The following is a 19,291-nucleotide window of genomic DNA, read 5'->3' as shown; positions in this document are numbered from 1 at the left end:
ATTGTCAAATGATTTGACACAATGCTGATTAAGTCTATCAGCTCCACATGACTCTCGCTCTCTCAGTATAGTGTTAAGGGGCAACGGCAGCTCAGTGGTAGAGCCAGTCATCTTCGATTCCCAGATCAGCTAGTCTACATGCTGATGTGTCCTAGGGCGAGATACTTTGCCCCACAATGCTACTGACAGCTGTGCTGGCAGCATGTGAATGGGTATAAAAGATGTGTCAATGTGCTGCACATAGATGCACTGTATGTGCAGCTTTGAGTGGTCATCAAGACTAGAAAAGCATAGATCTTGTGTCACATGTTGATGGTCTCATGTGACGCAACACTGCACTTGTGAAGCAAGATTGCTGCAAACAGGTTGACTGGAAAATACAAAGAGGCACCCATTAACATTTGCTGGAGGTAATTCAACTGCACATAAAACCTGGTCATCCAGCAGTTTCACGGGATAAATGCCTGTCCTCCGCACCCGCCTCTGTGCAGCCAGTGTATACACACAAACACTCCCTCAGTCAGGTCTGATAGTCTTGCTCGGCACGTGCATGGAAACACACCTGGTTACTGCCCTTCAGCAAACACTGTTCTTGACTTCATAATATTTACTTTTTATTTCTGTATTCACTAGGTGGCTGAGTGGGGGATACAGAAGTTGGGGCTGATCAAATATTCCAACAAGTCAGCAGGAACCTACAGCGGTGGGAACAAACGAAAACTTTCGACTGCTATAGCCCTGATTGGTTGTCCTCCAGTGATCTTCCTGGTGAGATACAGCTTCACTGATGTGGTGTACATTAGGGAACAATGTGCTAGGCTTCTGTGTTATTAAGACTTAAGAGTGCAATACTTTAAATCAATATTTATGTGGTGCGGATTTGATGTTACCTCAGATCAGTTATTTTCTTTTTACAAGTGCACAGAGACAAGAAGATGTTTGGGCTAATATACACTTTCAAAAGTAAGCAGGCCAAAAACAAGTTATTGCAAATCCTCTCTGAATTAACTTTAGGATGAAAAACACATTTTTCTTTTGAACAGACATGGTGTTTATTTCAGTGGTCAATTTCTGGTCATGTTTTAATGTTTGTGAGGGAAGAACCAATTTGTAATGCACTTTATGTATTGAATTTGTATTCATCAAGACTTTAAAAATGAAAGCTAAATCATTTCCTCACTGCCTGACAGATTAAACACAACATTAATTTTCTGCATCACATGCTTACATTAAAGTAGTGTTAATGTGAAGTGGGTTGTCAAGTTACAGTCCCAACCACAGTGCCACATGGTCAAATAATGCGAAAAGTAAAAATATAATTGCAGAAACATAACATCCAAAAGTATTATTATTTTATATGTGCTGCAATAAATGTTTAACAGCTTGAGTTGAATATGTTGCTTACAAACTGATAAATACATGACTTTAAATTTTAAAGCGATTCTTTGAATTATGCCCCAAATAACAATTTTAGTCAGGTAATGGAGTTCCACAATAAATTACATTTACTGAATAATCTTTGCAGCCATTTCAGTTTTCTGGCTCTGTTTGCAGACTATAATGCTCCTCTGTTCTGAAACTCCTGATTTACTCGCCTGAGCATGGCTCGTCTTCACTTTGAGGCAGTGGGATAATGTGTCGTCAGTGTCTGTGTCACTTTCAGTATTCTGTTACTATCCAAGGCAGCCTTGAAGCACTGCCATGTTGGGTTTGCAGAGCGACACATTGGGCACAGTGATGGAAATGCCCCATGGGATTTGTAGGATTCTGCTAGTGAGGGAAAACCAGACCTGGAACGAAACCAGGCAATGGACCGAGCACTGTCACTCTCTAATCATGCAAGGACAGACATGCCTTAAGGAAAAGAAACAGCATTGAGTCACTGAGACTGTCTGTGTGTGTGTGTGTGTGTGTGTGTGTGTGTGTGTGTGTGTGTGTGTGTGTGTGTGTGTGTGTGTGTGTGTGTGTGTGTGTGTGTGTGTGTGTGTGTGTGTGTGTGTGTGTGTGTGTGTGTGTGTGTGCGTGCGTGCGTGTGTGTGTGTGTATTTGGAGAGTGTTTCAGTACACGTGTCCATTGTGTGCATTCTGTGAGTAGTCTACGAATACACTTAGATTTATATGATGTATTGTAGATGGATAACATTAATGAACATTTTGTCCGTCTTGTTTATTGTCACTCATTACAATTCTCGACTGGTTTATGTGGGTATCTGTGTAACACCTAAGCAGCTATCATTAACTGACAAGTAAACCATGACACAATACATTCCACAATGATATACCAACGTGTCATGTAATATAAACAATGTTAAAGAGGTTGTATTTATTGTAGGATGAGCCAACTACTGGGATGGACCCCAAGGCCCGGCGCTTCTTGTGGGACTGCATCCTAAGTGTCATCAAAGAGGGACGCTCAGTCATTCTCACATCGCACAGGTACATGTTCACTATATATCTATAGATTTTCATAGACACGTTCATGCTTCACCCAGCAAGAGGTGTTTTCAGTCCTTGTATAGAAAGCATGGCTACCAAATTGTCCATAAAATGGATTCGCAGTGATTTACACTTTAACTGAAATATATTGTTTCCTGTGTTTCAGTTACTGTTAGTTGCCTGAAAGCACATTTGCTGCTCAAAAGCTTTCATGAAGCACAAGGGCATATTGACTGATTGTTTTTCCACCATGGAAAGAAAAAAAACTGTCAATAACTGTCTTGAATTCTGTTCAGTATCCTCGATTTCCGGGGGCAATTTTTGAGTTTCCTTACTTTTGAGAGAGACAGCTGTTTGACACTTCCAGTCTCCACATGCTCTTGCAGTGTCACTAAAAACACACAAATGCTCCATCAGTCAGGGCTGATAGTATTGCTTGACATTACTGATCTTCAGATGAAGGACACAGCATACAAATAATGTTACATTGTTATTTTCAGCAGTAGAATAATTACGACGACAACAAAATCTTACACTGCAGCTTTAAAACTTGATGGGGAAACCTGATATGGACCCTCTTTTACAATTCAAATGCCTCTTCATTTTCCAATTTCCCAAATTGCCTTGGTTTTTGTGTCATTAGTGTTCCTGGCAGTTCATGTGAATAATCTGTGTGGCTCTTTCATTTGGAATAATTTTCCTCATTACATTACTGTTGATTTTATTGAGAAATAAAAGCATTTGTTGTTGTCCAGTGTGACATGGTTGCAGTGTGGCAGAGCTGCCTCCTAATTATTGCCCATGGCATGACCTGGTGTCAAAGTCATAATCCTAATTGAACAATTCCTCAGAAAGGGTTCACAGGTTTTGCCTCAGCAACAAATGACTCCAAAAATATACTCCGTCTCTCCAATTACAAAATGTTTTGTTCATTCGTGGTGTCAGACATATTTTCAAAATCAAACTTTAGCTGTGAAAGGAGAAAATTGTCAGTAAACGTAGTCTAAAATTGGATGAGCTGTATTCATTATACAGATGTCTAAGATCAGTGTTCTTGTCATGATCAAGGACATTTGAGCATTAGAATGAGAAAGACACACATCTCAAAAACAGCCATTACACAGAATTTCTATTGTCTCTCTCGCTGTATCTGTAAAGGAAATAATATCCAAGGGAATGTATTATACTGAAAAAGTCCTCCTTTCAACAGCATGGAGGAGTGTGAGGCACTGTGCACACGAATGGCCATCATGGTTAATGGTCGCTTCAAGTGTCTCGGAAGTATCCAGCATCTAAAGAACAGGTTTGTGTCTTCTATTTCCACCTATTGCATTCAAAGAAAAACATATATTAGACAGCTAAAAGGGAACATTTTGTAAAAAATGTCATTGCCAGTGGAATGGTACATAAACTCCACAGCTTAGCTTGGTGTGGATTCACATTTTTGTACTGAACACACAAACACCATGTTACTGTAACTTGTGAACTTTAGGGCTGCTGGTCAGAAATCTCCATCACCCTTTGATGCATGAAACCGGCTGTAATGCTAAGCCAAGCTAACCAGCTGTTGGTTCCAGTCACACATTTTTTGGTCTTTAGACCAAAGAGAACAATATTGTTAACATTGTTATGAAAGAAACTTAGTGTTTCCTTTGCAGCTTTATGTGTGTATAACAATAATGTATTCATTTATTTTGCTTACCTGGAAGAGGTATGTCTCATGTGGTTCAGTGCACTAAGCTAAAGATGCCTCTCCCCTTTTTTTGGCATAGATCCATAGACAAAATCGGATTGATTTTACATAAAAAGATTCATATAAGGAGCCGATTTGAGAGACAGTCTCTCAAATCTCTGACCATTATCTCATTTTCATAGTTGTTTCCCTCTAGACACATTAATTCTATTTTCACCATCCTTGTCCTTATGCACACACTTAATAGGCTTTGTGCATGTCTCTTAATGTGTTTTGCTACATCTCCACCACAGATATCGCCTGCCTTTAGCTCTAAGCACTCAGGTTGGCTCTCTGATATTCAGCTGACATTTCCCAAGGCCAGCACTTATGCCCCAAGCCCAGTGTATAACAGTGAGGACGATCCATTACCTTAGGTACAGTCTGGTGACATTATTACCACTACATTGTGTGATCTTATAAGAGGAAGGACATTACACACACACACAAGAACTGCACTCATGACAAGAATACGTGGTGACAATCGTCGGGTGGGAAGAAAGATCAATACACCTGGGAATGAGGGGTGGAGCAGACCATTTTTCAAGTCATACAGAGGGTTTAGAGGAAACGCCTGAAAGAGCAAGGAGGGATACAAGTGTCAAGGGTATTTTCCATCAAGAGAAGTTATGTCATATTATTGGCCATGCTTTAAGATCGATCTATGAGAGAAATGTGTTAAAAAGAATGCAAATAAGGGAGAGTTTACATGCAAAGAGTGGGAGAGCAATGTCCAAATCAATCCATCCTAGATGTTAAGCTAATTGCCAGATCTTCTGTGTCAATTGCATTCTGTCTGTAGGGGGAAGAGCGAGGTTGTAAATAATTTATGAGCTAAAAGCTAAAACAGGTCTGGAGAGCAGAGGGTTAACACGTGTCCTACTTCACTCAACATACTATCAAGCAGAAGAGAATAGCTCTTCACGAGACGGCCGAGTGAGAAGAAGCACAGATAAGCATGACGTTTTTTGCGTGCTTATTTTATATCTCGTGTTGGACAATTTACATGCCACTGAAATGTTATCTCTTAGTTCTCACCGCGCAGTGAATAATTTCTAATTAAGCATCCCTATCTCCAAAGCACTTTGTGTAATTAATGTTTCATGAGGTGTGGGACCCTGTTAATGACTGAAAAGGCAATTAAGGACCGTCGTCTCTGTTTTTCTTTCATGTCACAATGCTGCCACATGTTTGTGCTGCCATATCCCCCCCCCCCCACACACACACACACACAAGCCCCTCCTACCCTAGTTTAAGCATGTGTGTTCATTCACGTTCATTTAGGTTGCATGAGCCTTATCAATTCAGCTTTGTGTGGGGTGAAACCGGTATTTCATGTTTATGTTCATGATGCGGTAATGGAGGAGCAGAGGCTGCTGCTGGTTTATAGATGGGAAGCAGAGAGGGTGGAGGACTGTGCACACTGTTGTCACACGGCATGAGCAGCTGACCTGCAAAGCCGGGGGTCCTGCTTCTTCTTCCTGCCCCCACCCCCAGTTTCTCCATCTCTTTTTTGATTACAATCCCCTCAAAGGGGTGTGGAATGTCATCACTTTGCAGCTCTCACACTTTGACCCCCCATTGCTCATATGTAATACATGTTCACCCTCCTGCATTCTCTGTCACTCTCTTCCCCCTACCCATCTCCTTCAAAAGCATCTCACCATATTCCTCTTTTTTTTCTTCCTCCCGCTGCTGCTCTCAGGTGGCAAGGCTTCCAACCGAGCCGTGTACATGCTTGTTAGTGCTGCTTCCTTTAATTCAGTGATAACCCCATCTTTATCAGTGAGATGCCCTGCTGCTGCTTTAACAACCTCTCTGTGTATCAATCAAGCCTCATTCCAGTAAAAATATTCAATTTAAACTACTGTAGAAGTAGCTGGCATGTCAGAGTGGCTGGGGATGTGCTTTGATTCTTGTAATCTGAGCAGATATTTTAAGAAACTCATTCATTATCTTTATCTTTGGTTGTTAAAAACATCCTCCTCACCTGTCCTGACACTGAGCACCTCAAATCAATCACCCTTCAAGGTGTTTATGAAAGGCTGATGGAAAAGGAGGAATAAAGCTGAAAAAAGTACAAGAGGCTGTAAATAGTGCTTTAGCACCGGCAGCGTGTACAATATGAAAGTTCCCAGGTGTTAAGTAAACCCAAATGAAGTGGAGGAACCAATAAAAGCAGCTTCAAAAGCTCCCCTATAATATTGTCAGTTAGGAAGGCCACCTGCTCGCCAACGCAGGATTTTTCCAATGATTGATATCATTCACTACTTCATAGAGTGTCCCCTCAGTAAGTACACACCACAGTCTTGCTCAAAGCAAGGCATGATATAAAAGTTGAGGGTGGGGGTGTGTTTAATGCATTAAGGTAATGCGCTGAGGGCACAGGAGAGGTTTTCTTTTTTCTTTTTTTACAAGAGTCGTATTTAAAAGTTTGGATCAATCCCCTGAAGTTGACGTTGAGAAGTCCAATAAAGTTCGGCCCACTCTGTCTGTGCCTCAGCTCTGCAGGTGTGCCATTATCTCAATTTTTTACATCTTTTAAGTGCATGTCACTGGCAGAGACGGTGGACGAAATCATTCTCCATACGGTTTACAATTCTTTTCCTATGAAAGAATAACACATAATCTTTTTTCTTGTTGATAGAATCTTATTCGCTGTGTGAGTATGGTTCTTGTACAGATATTAGATTTTGTATTTAAGCTTATTTTTTTATGCTCAGGCAACAAGCAAGAAAATACATTTACATAATGCCCTTCATGGCCTGCGAAGTGTGCTATATATCTCGGTATTTTATTAGGTCCTTGTTGAAGTGCACTGTACATGTTTGAAAAGCCCACAGTAATAACTTTTACAGGCCTCATGATGCCTTCATGTTAGCTCACCTTTGATTCACAACATTGCAGGCAAACACCGTGTAAATACACTGTAACACAGAGGCAGACCTACACCACTAATCTTTAAAAACTGCTACTATGGACAGATCAAGGTCATGAATGAGTCTCTCACACCTTTATTCACAGTTCAATCATATTATAGCATCTGAAGTCATCATTCCTTGAAGGCACCGCCCTTCCCTCTCCAACCATAATGATAATTCACACTGCAAATTTAAACGAGTAACTTGTTATTTTGAAAGTACACAACCAACATTACAATATTCTTTCAGGTTTAATTTTGAGTAAAATTTCGAGTATTTTCCCCAGGAACCAAGAAGTTTTTGGATGACTTCCTGCCTGATCAAAGCATCAGACCACCCCAGCCACAGCGTGACCTCTTGCCCCACGTTAGCCCTCACCCCCGTGGACTCAAATATTAGGTTTGCCAGTGGTGAGGGTGACCTTTCCAGACTCCCCCAGATGAAGGAAGGCAGCAGAATTATTTTGTGCCTGTCATGCCCTTATCTGTGTCTGGCTCGTGTTTGTTTTAAATTACATGGAGCAATGACTTTCCAGCAGACCAGTGTGGAGGAAAAGCCCAAATAATGAAAATGAATAAGCAAGATCTGCAGCATGGACATGGCTGCACAGAGGCTCAGCCATGTTGTGTTAAGCTACGATTGGTTGTGACAATGAGGTGCAACTTTTAATCTAAACATGATCCATTGATTAAGATAGAATGTCAACCATTATGCCAGTTAAAAAGCCAATCAGCTTTTTCAAACGTGCAGTGCTATTGCCATGATCATGCAATGAAGTGTGGTTTTAGTTTCGATCCAAGCATACCTTTGCCTGCAGTCAGAGTTTATATGTGGAGAGGCGAGACAGTGTATCATAAATGAAAGAAAGTGTTTTGTTGGGAATGTGGAGGCAGACTAAAAATGATGAGAATGAAGGAAAGACATTTTCCCTCAAGTGCTGCCTGAAGCCCCTGTGTAGCAGCACCAAGAAAGAAAATAAAAGTAAGTTAGACAAAGAGGAGAAGCTAATTGAGAAGCCCCTTTGCTGTTGCTAACAAGCACCATTTCATTATACTCTCCCGCCCATTCACCCTAGCCGCATTGCTTCCTGGCTCCATTGTTTTATTTTTTTGCATCTTGGCTGAGACTGATGGCTGTGATGTTTTGGTGGCAGTTGTTTTGAAAGATGTACGCTTTACTTGATTTCATCTTATGAAAACATCCATAATTATGCTTCTTTACAAAGCTGTATTACTGTTCTGGCAGTGTTCTGGTATAACGTGTGTGCTTTACTGATGGTCGATGTTGCTTTGCACAAATTGAAGGTGATTTTGCTTTGTTGGGGAGGCAGGTGGGAATGCTTCATGCTGGTATTGTGTCTTTAAATTTCACTTGAAGAGCATGTGGTATGGCATGTGGGATTGTCTGTAGATACACACACATATATATATACACATACAATATAACCCATTGACTAAAGCTGTTACTGTCAAAGGAAGCTAGTTTCACCACTGCCCTTAAACCCAGTAGAATATGTTGTTATTTTCCTGGTAAAAATCCTGGTTCTGCTTTTTATTTGCATCTGCACCTAACTGTAATTGGTTAGTGCCAGGCCCCCTCCCTCTGTCAAGTTAGGAGATCCATTCTATTGTTTTTCTCACACGCTTTAAACATAACTACAATAGACGAATAGGTGAAAACCTCTTTGGTAGTTTTTTTTTTAGGTGTATTAATAAATGATCGTTTCCACAGCCATGTTTTTAATATTTTACACTAAGTGGTCTGACGTGTACGAGGGATGGCTCCAAAACAGCTTTCTTGTTGATACTGATATCACAACCTCGAGTATCTACCAATACCAGTATTGGCCTGATAAAATTGTATTTATGCCTCTCCTCTGCTCAACATATTTGTGATAATATGTTGACCACCGAGCTACCATTTAATATGTGTATCACAAATAATTTACGCATTTAAAGAAAAAAACTAAACAGCCTACGTGTGCTGAATGAAGCCCTTATGGGATTTGGATAGTATTAGATTTTGTGATTTTCTTTTTCCAATGTCTATGATTATAATGGCTCATCTGTAAGATTCACAAAACTGCACACTTTTACAGGATTGTTTTCCACATACTGTACAGTGTGTGATGACGTCTCTGCAGACAGAAAGCAGACCTGTCTCTGATGATTGAAAAGGTCTGCAACTCTTCATAACATAGCAGCAGATCAGGAATGCACTTTACCTCGAAACCATCCAGTGCTTTATAAACCAACAGCAATATTTTGGAATCAATCTTTTTGACAGACAGGAAGTCAGTGGGTAAAGGTCTAAGAAGTGGAGTGATATCATCCACTTTCTTGGTCTTGGTGAAGACTCAAGTACCAGCATTGTGATTTGTTTGAAGACCCACAAATAAAAAAAATACACAACACATTCATATGTGCTTGTAATTGTCTTAATATGTCTGTTAAAATGAAAGTCTTCATCCGTGGCTTTATAAAGATTTCAGGCATCGTTTCTGGACTGGCTGAAAGAAGAGACAGTTTGACAATTAATTATTAGGTTATGCAATTGGAAGACATTTTGGTGACACCTTAGGGAATGTCCATTTGGTATCAGTTACATTTACAGTTATTTTAATATTGCAGTTGAACTGAAAATCACAGTTATTGTCTACAGCACTGGAGAGTACGAGCAAAAGTGAAAGCCTGAAGAAGCACCTGTGTTTTCAGTGACATATCATGTGAATTTGTCTTTTGGAACACTGTGCAAGAAAACACTAGAACGATCAAAGGGCTCAACATCAATCACCCCAACCTTAGAAGTGTTCCGACCCTTGGACATAAACCAGTCCACAGTGTGTCCTTTGTTCTGTGTGGGCTCAGTCACATGCTGTTGGCAGTGCTTATTTCTCAAGCACAATTCCTCAGTGCCTTTAGCGCCTCCTGTCCATGAATTTGTCAACGTCAACGTTAAAACACGCAACGATAACTGCAAAATGTACAGATGTTAGTTCAGCAAAGTCATCAGAAAAGGTTGTGTCGTTTTACAGGCCATTAAGATGTACTGTAGATACAGTATTTATGAACATAACTAAAGGGTAATCAAACATTGAATATAATTTGTTATTACCTGAGCTATTGTGAGAACCTATTTTAAATGATTATTTTCACTTTTGCCTTATGATTCCATTCATGAATTAAATGCTTAGACGGGCCTTTCATGCTAATGTAGTAGAGCAGAGCTCAGGTCAGAGTGAAATACAATTTGGTATGGTTGAAGGGTTGTCCACCAGGCAGCTGCTTAATGAAGTGCTAACGTTATGATACTTGCTGCGAATTACTACATAATACTGTGCTGTGCTTGGCTCCACAGTGCAGCACAGAGTCCTACACAAACTTCCAGCCTCAGAGGATTTATCAGTCCAGTGGATACATGTTATATATGATGGCAATGTGCCTGCTAGAGCCTGCAAATGATCACCTTTTCAAATGCTAACTGCTGTTGGCTCCCAGTGGCCCAGTGCCTGATGTCATTTCCTGTCCTTTAAGTTTCGTTTTACTTTTTTTTTTAAGATATACTACTAAACCGGGCGTTCTGTTTTGGATTGAACTGCTGTGGTGCTTCATCCTTATGGTATTTTGACCAAAGCATGTCACAGACATGTTCATTAGGACCAGGGAACTCGGTTAACTTGGAGAAATAGGGTATAATACGAGCTCTTTAAAATGTCTGCATATTAGTTTAAGAAGACAAAACGTATTCTGTGTGATGTAAATCCTTTCATGGTTCACAGTTGCAAATCAAGAACACAGTTTATTTATCCTAATTTAGTCTTATTTATCCTTAGTTGATGACGTGAATTTACTACACTTTATTGCAATTTACTACAGATCTGTTAACAGAGAAGATTCCCAGCACAGCTCACACCAAGAACTGTGAAGTACAGTAGCAGATTTTCAGTTGAACATAAGTGATTTCTGGATGAGTCCAACTCATCCCAAATGTATTTAATGTGAGAAAATGTGAAAAAACAATGTGAGGTTTAAATATTTGTTTATATGTGACTGTGGAATTAGGTTGTTCTGTGATGGTTATAATGATTCAGTTGATTCAGCTCATGGTCATTTCCTATACACCATGTACTTTTTACATCCTGTAGGATTTTAAGAACATTCTTGCAAGGTGAAAATTTGCTTCAAGTAGCGTTAGGCTGTTTCATAATCTTAATGAAACTGAGAATTTAATAGGCATTCTCATGTACACTTTATGCACAGTTACATTGTTCTTGCTCTGCAGATCGTCATCTCTGAGCACTCAGGCTTTAACTAAAGGAACTCTGCTACCCAAGGGGTCCAGTCATTGTTCTCCTCAGCACCAGCAGAGAGCCTCACTTCTCCTCTCACACCCTTTGGGATCATGCAGACCGACAGTTTATTCAGCATATCGCTAATTACCACTGAGGGGGCCTGTGACTCTCGTTGCATGCAGCTCTGTACTGGCCCACAATGGACATTTCCATGGGTAAATCCAACATTAGGGAATTAATTAGGTAGAAAACAATGGGTCATAAGAGGGCTAACGACAGAATAACAAGGCACAGAGTCTTATTTGGTGCTCACCAGACGTAGCATATAACTGGCAAGATGCGGAATTATAATTAGTTTTAGAGATTAGCTACAGCTCATTTTCATCCGTGACAATGTTTACGTCTAAGGATGCTGCTCACATTGTAAAGATTTACCAGAAGAGCACATTGGCATAATTTCCAAAGCGACAGTTGTTCAATAATGCAAAACGTACTCTGCTTTACTAATTTTACACACCACACCATAATGTTCACATTATTAAAACAGCAGTTACTGAGTACTGAGTAACAAATAAGGACATTTAACACATTTAAAAGCTAATATAATGTAAATCTAGTATTCTCCTTTAAGCTCCGTTTTGGTTTCCAACAAATCCTGAGGAAAGTATTTGACTCTCGGTTTATCAGACCTCTTTACTGAAGACGGCTGCTTCCTGCTGCTGCTTGAGGTTGTATTATGCACGTGGGAGTGGTGAGACTTAACCTGAAGAGCTCAGTGATAATGTTACACAAATTACATTACAAGTCACTTTTCTTATTACAGATGATTTAAACTTATCCAACTAAATCTGTCAATTAAACATTAAACATGTATTGCTTCCCGATCACTGGCGAAATGCACTAGCTGCAATAAAGCTACTTCTGTCTTAAGGTGGTTTTGACCCTCTGTGATTTATGTGTTCCTTTTTCTTCTACAATAGTGCAGTACAGGTCATTTTGCTAATTGCAAAAATGGAGCTTATTCGTCACCTCACACCAACTTCATTGAACTTTTCAAGTCAAGTTTCTTTTGTTCATAACTGCTTATGACTCACCCCCTTGCTTCAGTTCACCACCAGGACTTTTGAAAAGAAATAAACGGAGAATAAATGGAATGAAATGAGACCAGTTTCATTTCATCAACTACTTAGTTCCTTCGCCATGATTCATCACACTGCATAATGACTACTAAAGAAAGCTGAATTTATTGTAAAGTACCATGCGTGTTTGTCCTTGGCTTTTTGTCCTGCTTATTTTAAGATGTGTGTTCCAGATTCGGGGATGGCTACACGGTGATAGTGAGGGTCGGTGGTTCTCCTCCGGCCTTGAAGCTTGTCGAGGACTTTGTCCAGGAGACCTTCGCAGGCAGTGTCCTGAAGGAGAAGCATCATAACACGCTGCAGTATCAGCTGCCATATGCACAGGGAGCTTTGGCCACCATCTTCAGCCAGTTCACCAGCCACCAGCAGAGGCTTGGTGTGGAGGATTATTCTGTGTCACAGACCACTCTGGATCAGGTAAGGCCAAAGATATGTTGGCTTTTTTTCTCTTCAACTTTAGCTGTTATTGTTTCCTTCTTTAGACTCAGAAAACTCCTTTATGTTGTCTCTCTGCCATGCCAGGGCTCAAAGACCCAGGGAAATAAGTTTTATAGACTTTGGAAATATTTTTGCATTGGGTTAGTGCCTAATAAATATCATATTTTTTTATTACTATAGAAATGCAACAGTACATTATTCCAGTCTCTCTATTCACAAGACTATGTTTTTGTGATTTGTGCATTTTACAGTTGTGGGTATGGATTCGGAAAACATGTTTTTTGTCTCCTTTTTTTATCGTCTTAACTTAATTATTGCATTGTACGGCTGCAGTGATTAAATACTAAATTTTGACAAATGTGATATTAACCCTCTCAATCCAGATGGAAAAACAGTTTTACTTTGATAAAAAGAGAAGCCAAGTTTTTCACTTGGAGATGTTCATTAATTTCTGTGATTATCCTTGAGAACTAAATCAAAATGTTTTTTGGAGCAGACGCAGAGGAAACATGATCTGACTCCAAATATCTCCTCTGACACGAACAGAATTTAGGCAGTCTGTAAAGCATCCGAGGCCATGCTCTATTGTCGTACTGTAATTCTGTGCTGTGACAGCTCAGTTTAACAGATCATTAGGTCATTAATCAATGAATTCAGCATTGTAAGTGCTCTCAGTTAATGGTAGTCTGCTCATTCCAGGATAAGATTTGAAGATCTATCACTGCCTACACATTTTCTTCTCCCATTTAGGCTGTCAGACTGACCAATGGGGCCCACACAGAGTTTTTGCGTAGCCATAGTTCATCCACCAGCTCCCAGTATTGATCAAGACAGATTTTTATATATTTATATAAGCACACACAAAGTTCCTCTCCACCAGAGCCCATGTTTTGCTCCAGCACAAGTGCACTACACAGTCCTGATTGTTGAGATATAGACTGGTTTCACCCTGTGTTTTTCGAAATGCCCCCATTGACCTGATGCAATCAGTAACTCGGGGGGGGGGGGTGTGAGTGTGTCTGGTCCTGCAAGCTTACCATTAGCTCAGCAGAAGATGACCTGGTGGGGGTGAGGATGTCCTCTGAAGGGTTCAGAAAGGTCAGTGCTCCATGCCACCAAGAGGGGATTAAATAGCCTATCCTTGGATTAGAGGAAGATATGAGTGTCAGTGCTCATCAAAAAACGTTTTAATCAAAAACTGAGCAAAAAATGCTCAAACAGCCCAACACCATCCATAGGGAGACTAATATAAACGAAACATTCAAAATACCTGGACAATATGATGTTTAAACTGAACAGATTATCTGATAAAGGCTATGCAGATTACCAGACAAATTATTCAAAATCTTTGTATATGAGTTCACACACAGTGTTGTGCATTTGAACACAACCGCCCTCTCAAAAGGCACTCTGTGCATAAATATCTTTCTGCATGCGTCATCAACAATGCAAAACATCATATTTGTAAGACCACTCCTTATAGCAGAAATTCAGAAGATATCACAGCAAAATTGTGGGTGACATTTAGCTCGAGAGGACAGCACTATCCTCCGATGTTGTTTGAGTTTGCCATGGTTTTTCGGTGTCAGTCAAAGACGACAACTCAACAAAACCGGATAGGGTATACAGTGGGGAGGAGCTACAAAATAAAACAGGAAACTAAGAAGTTATAATGAAAACAAATAACAGAGAAAATCAGGAAGATAAAACTAAAAGAGCCACTGGACGCTAAAAACAAAAAGTAAAAAAGTAAACTAAATAAGCAAGTCATCTAATTCTTCACAGACTACATAACCATGGGTCAGAAGTCATGACACTGAGTTTTTCTTCCTCTGTATTTAATTGAACTGCAGCTTTGTTATATTTAAATGAATTAATGTGATAATACACACTACAGGGATTTCAAGCTTGCCATTAGCAACACAGTGGTAATTCAAGATAAATCCCTTTTTTAACTGCATTTTTTTAAATAAATATATACCCTTCAGGGGGAGATTAGCCTTCCGCTATGGCACGAAAGGAATTTATGAAGATATAAATGCTTTTATCCAGTCTGGTTTACTGTCAGATTAGGTTTCTTCTGGAGGATATTTTAGCAGAATGCTGCTTATGCTGCACAGATCATTGGTGTTCAGCCGCACTACCTCTAACCTTGCAAATTTTTTTTGTTTTCTTCTGTGTGAACTTGCCCCACATTCTGCTCTGGTCAATATTTACCAGATCAGAAGTAGTAAATAAATCATACTCGGTTCAGGAGGTCACAGAGGGGACAGCAGGAGAACCTGTGGAGGCTGAGACAGTCACTTTTCAGCGGGTGATTTATAGAGAAGAGCCCTGACCTATAGTATAACACACAACTTGCACTACAATTAATATTGATCCACACAGCCTGGAGCTGAGGCGTTAACATTGATGGCCAGGACAGTGCAGAGCAGACTGAGCATTTCAAAGGAAAACGGGACTTTCTAAAGTGTCTTTTAAACACATTGTTTATTGTGTGGTGCAAATATAAAGCGCTTGCTGCTTTGTGTGTGACATTTCACATTGTGACCTCTGCGCTGAAATTATTCAACATATATATATGTATATATATATACATATATATATTTCTATTTATTTACGAAACAAACTTAACAAAACGAACTCTCATCATCATTTTAATACATCAGTTGCAGCTTCAAATACAATGGAAACCTGATAGTTGGTGTTCTGTAATGATGATATCATGTAACATTTCTGCAATGAGCCCACTGTAAATTCAAATCATGTTGACAGAGACGACTCCAAATGAAATTAGTTTTTTCAGTCCACCTATTAATTGAATCACTAAAATGTTGCCCACATTAACCTATTGCGACGAAAACATGTCAAGGGTTGCTCTGCCACCAAAAATCAATTCAAACTGTGTCTAATAATAGCATGTTTTTTTCAGGGACAGACCTCATAATGGTCATTTAATGTTTTCCTTTCATATTTTATTCATAAGAGCCACAGTTTTTTCTACGTCTAATTCTTTTGTTTTAGGAGTGAAGGGGCTAAAAAGAAAAGTTCTCACCTCTTAAAAACATTAAAAAAATCGCTGCACTTTTATGACATAACATGGACACACCGTTTGAATGACACATAATGCATACGTGCCTTTTCCCATTGTGCACAGACTCCTTTGATACATATACAGAAGTTAATTGGGAGATTGAGTGTCCTTCACCTCTTCTGTTCTGCCTCGACGAGCATCAAATAAACACTCAAATGCTTCCTCTGTAATGTAATTAACGGCCGTATCCATCTGTTATTAAGAGAATGTCACTCAGCAGCGCTGGTGCATGACTTTTAGGTCATGACTGGATGGTTGACTAAATACAGAAAGCGCAGTATTATGAGGGACAATCACATCACAAAGCAGAGGAAGAATGTGCCGTGGTTGTCTTCTGACGAAAATGCTGTCAGCTGCACCATTAAAGCTCTTTCAGAAAGTCAAAGGCAAATTTTGCTTATAAATTATTGTACAAACTCTCTGGGCTCAACTATGAATATGAAATAGAGTGCAAACCTCAGCACATCCAGCCAATATCAGACCTGGGTCAGAGGCAGAGTAAGAGAAAGAGATAGGCGGGCGATACATTTGTTGATGTTATGTCTTGACAACCCTGACCTTGACACACATTGGTTCATGGTCTGATATCACAGGAGCAGAAGCGAACCCTGGCCTCAGGGGTGCGACAGGTGTGACTTGCTTTTTTTCTGTTGTAAGATTATCTGCTATTTTACAGTTTCCATAACCCTCCCTTGCTTCCTGGATTAACGTAAGACCAGGGCCTTTCTGGTAAACAGCAGGTGTGCTCAGTGTCTCTGTCCTGCATAAGAAAAAAAAATGTGTTTGAAAAATAGTTACTGCGTAAGTTAAAGGTCCCATATTATGCTTTTTAATTTGGGACTCTGGAGGTCCTACCAGTCGCCAAATTGTGAACAAAGATGACTCACTCATGTTTTTGTGGTCCTTCTCAGTCTAAGTACAGGAGATGAAACACGCGATGTTGACTTCCGCACTCATTGGGACGTCAAAATGCGCTAAATTCCTCGAAGCTCCGCTTTGTCCGTAAAACACGCAAGTGTGCTGGTGAGGGCAACGATGTCCGAAAACCGGAAGTCCGCGAAAAGTTCTATTCTTGGCTCCACAGTGCAGCACAGAGTCCTACACAAACTTCCAGCCTCAGAGGATTTATCTGTCCAGTGGATACATGTTATATATGACGGCAATGTGCCTGCTAGAGCCTGCAAATGATCACTTTTCCAAATGCTGTTAGCTCCCAGTAGCCTCTGTGGCTGATATAATTTCCTGTCCTTTAAGTTTCGTTTTACTTGAACTTGGAGAAATAGGATATAATATGAGACCTTTAAATAAAGTAAAATTGTCAATGCACACAATCAAAAACAACAGCTTTAGAAGCAGTAGAGCACAGTAATTGAAAAGCCTTTTCCTTTGCTCAATAATAAGGCTTGCAAATTCAATTGTATAAAAAGAGTTGCTAGTTAAACATACATTATCAGGAGGCACCTTATTCAATTACATCGATGGCTGATTATAACCGGCATCTTTTTTTTTCTAAGTTTCTTTTCAACAAAATCCTTAAAAGATCCCGTTATTGTCATTCATTGTCGTATCAGTTTGTAGCCATGGAGATGACAGAGTAGTTTCTTTTATTTTTTTATCAAGATTTTAAATACAATCCAGTTAACCACATGCCTTTATATATTTGCGCGGCTGCAGAGAATCTCTCTCATCATTTTAGATTCTCTTTGTAGCTTCTGTCTGCAGAGAGAGAGAGAAAAATATCTGCGTGGTTAATTCGCAGCAGACAGCAAAAGCTAACAAACAACAAAACACAAACAAAAAGCCTGGACTGCAGTAGTGTTTACGGCACACACACTCATGACTTTTTATGAACGACTTAAGATTGATTTCTTTTGACATCGAAATGTATCGCAGAGCGAAAGAATGACTGTTTTTACTCCTTTTCTCAGCTGGTCCAAGATGTCAAACCGACATTCACTGTGAGCCTAGATGCTTACTTTATGCTTTATAGCTCTCGTCTGATAACTCATTCACATGCACCCCATTGTGTGGACTACAATTTATGTTTGGTTTAGAGGCAAATGGTGGGGAGGAGCAAAATTCACATGGGTAGAGAAATGTCCTCAAGCATTTTAGCCCTGTGTGTCTTAATTTTTAAAGGGGACATATTATGCTAAATCAACTTTTTAATAATTTTAATACTTATATTTGGGACTCTGGAGGTACCTAAGTGTGAACAAAGATGACTCACTCATGCTTTTGTGGTCAGCCTCAGTCTAAGTACAGGAGATAAAACACGCTATGTTGCCTTCCGTACACATTTCTACGTCGCAATGAGACATTCCTGGAATTGTTGTCTCGTGGAGCTCCGCTTTGTCCCTAAAAAACACGAGAGTGCAGGAGAGGGCAATAGTATCCGGAATAACAGAAGTCCGCAAAGTGTCCTATTCTTGGCTGCACAGTGCAACACAAACTTCCAGCCTCAGAGGATTTAGGTGTCCAGCAGATACATTTTATATATGACAGCAATGTGTCGACGAGAGTCGGCAAATTATAGCTTTTCCAAATGCTAACTGCTGTTGGCTGCCGGAGCCTCAGTGACGTTGATGTAGTTTCCTGTGTCTCATTTGCATTTAAAGAGACACTCAAAACTGACCGTTCTGAACAGGGCTGATTGAACTGCTATGGTGCTTCCTCCTTAAGGTATTTTGACCAAAGCGTGTCACAGACATGTTCATTAGGACACCAGGGAACTAGGTTAACTTGTAGAAATAGGGGATAATATGAGTCCTTTAAGTAACTTTTCCTCATTAACATTCCAGGTCTTTGTTAATTTTGCGAGGCACCAGCACACAGAAGAGGGGTCTCAGGGCTACAACAACCCAGTGGACACTTCAGACGAGCTGCCTTTGCCACCTGTCAACACCTTCCAGGCAGTAGAGAAGGTGTAAAGTCCACACCTACACTGGCCCTGACTATATTGTAATCAACAGTGAATGTATGTGATTTTTCTCTTCAAAGATGCAGTCCTAATTAATACACTTAACACAGGCACAGCCTTCAAAGTTGTTTACACGACATACACTTTGAACTATTTATGAGTGTGTCTGTCTGTGTGTGTAAAAAGGTAAAAATCATCTCTGATGCAACAAATCAAAACCCTTTATGCTACAAATGTGTAGCACTGTGAATATAACCTCCATCCAGAGTGGACACCATTAAATGAATACAATAGATCTAGAGTTAGAATTAAGAGTACAA

The 19,291-nt window shown here is 39.9% G+C and overlaps 1 protein-coding gene across 1 annotated transcript in view; it reads left to right on the top strand.

Moving 5' to 3' along the window:
- Positions 1-18,981, top strand: part of LOC310940873 (phospholipid-transporting ATPase ABCA1) — a gene marked incomplete at both ends in the record, with an annotated part of 116,674 nt that extends 97,693 nt beyond the window's left edge. Inside the window, 5 exons of the mRNA XM_083905909.1 lie at positions 634-768; positions 2,333-2,436; positions 3,647-3,739; positions 12,693-12,936; positions 18,853-18,981. Coding sequence (XP_083762035.1) covers positions 634-768; positions 2,333-2,436; positions 3,647-3,739; positions 12,693-12,936; positions 18,853-18,981 — 705 coding nt within the window. The remainder of the gene's footprint in view (positions 1-633; positions 769-2,332; positions 2,437-3,646; positions 3,740-12,692; positions 12,937-18,852) is intronic.
- Between the last annotated feature and the right edge of the window lie 310 nt (positions 18,982-19,291).

This window comes from Microchirus variegatus (genome assembly GCF_963457635.1).
Source record: "Microchirus variegatus genome assembly, chromosome: 2".
Classification (NCBI taxonomy): domain Eukaryota; kingdom Metazoa; phylum Chordata; class Actinopteri; order Pleuronectiformes; family Soleidae; genus Microchirus; species Microchirus variegatus.
This window is presented reverse-complemented; position numbering and strand designations above follow the sequence as displayed.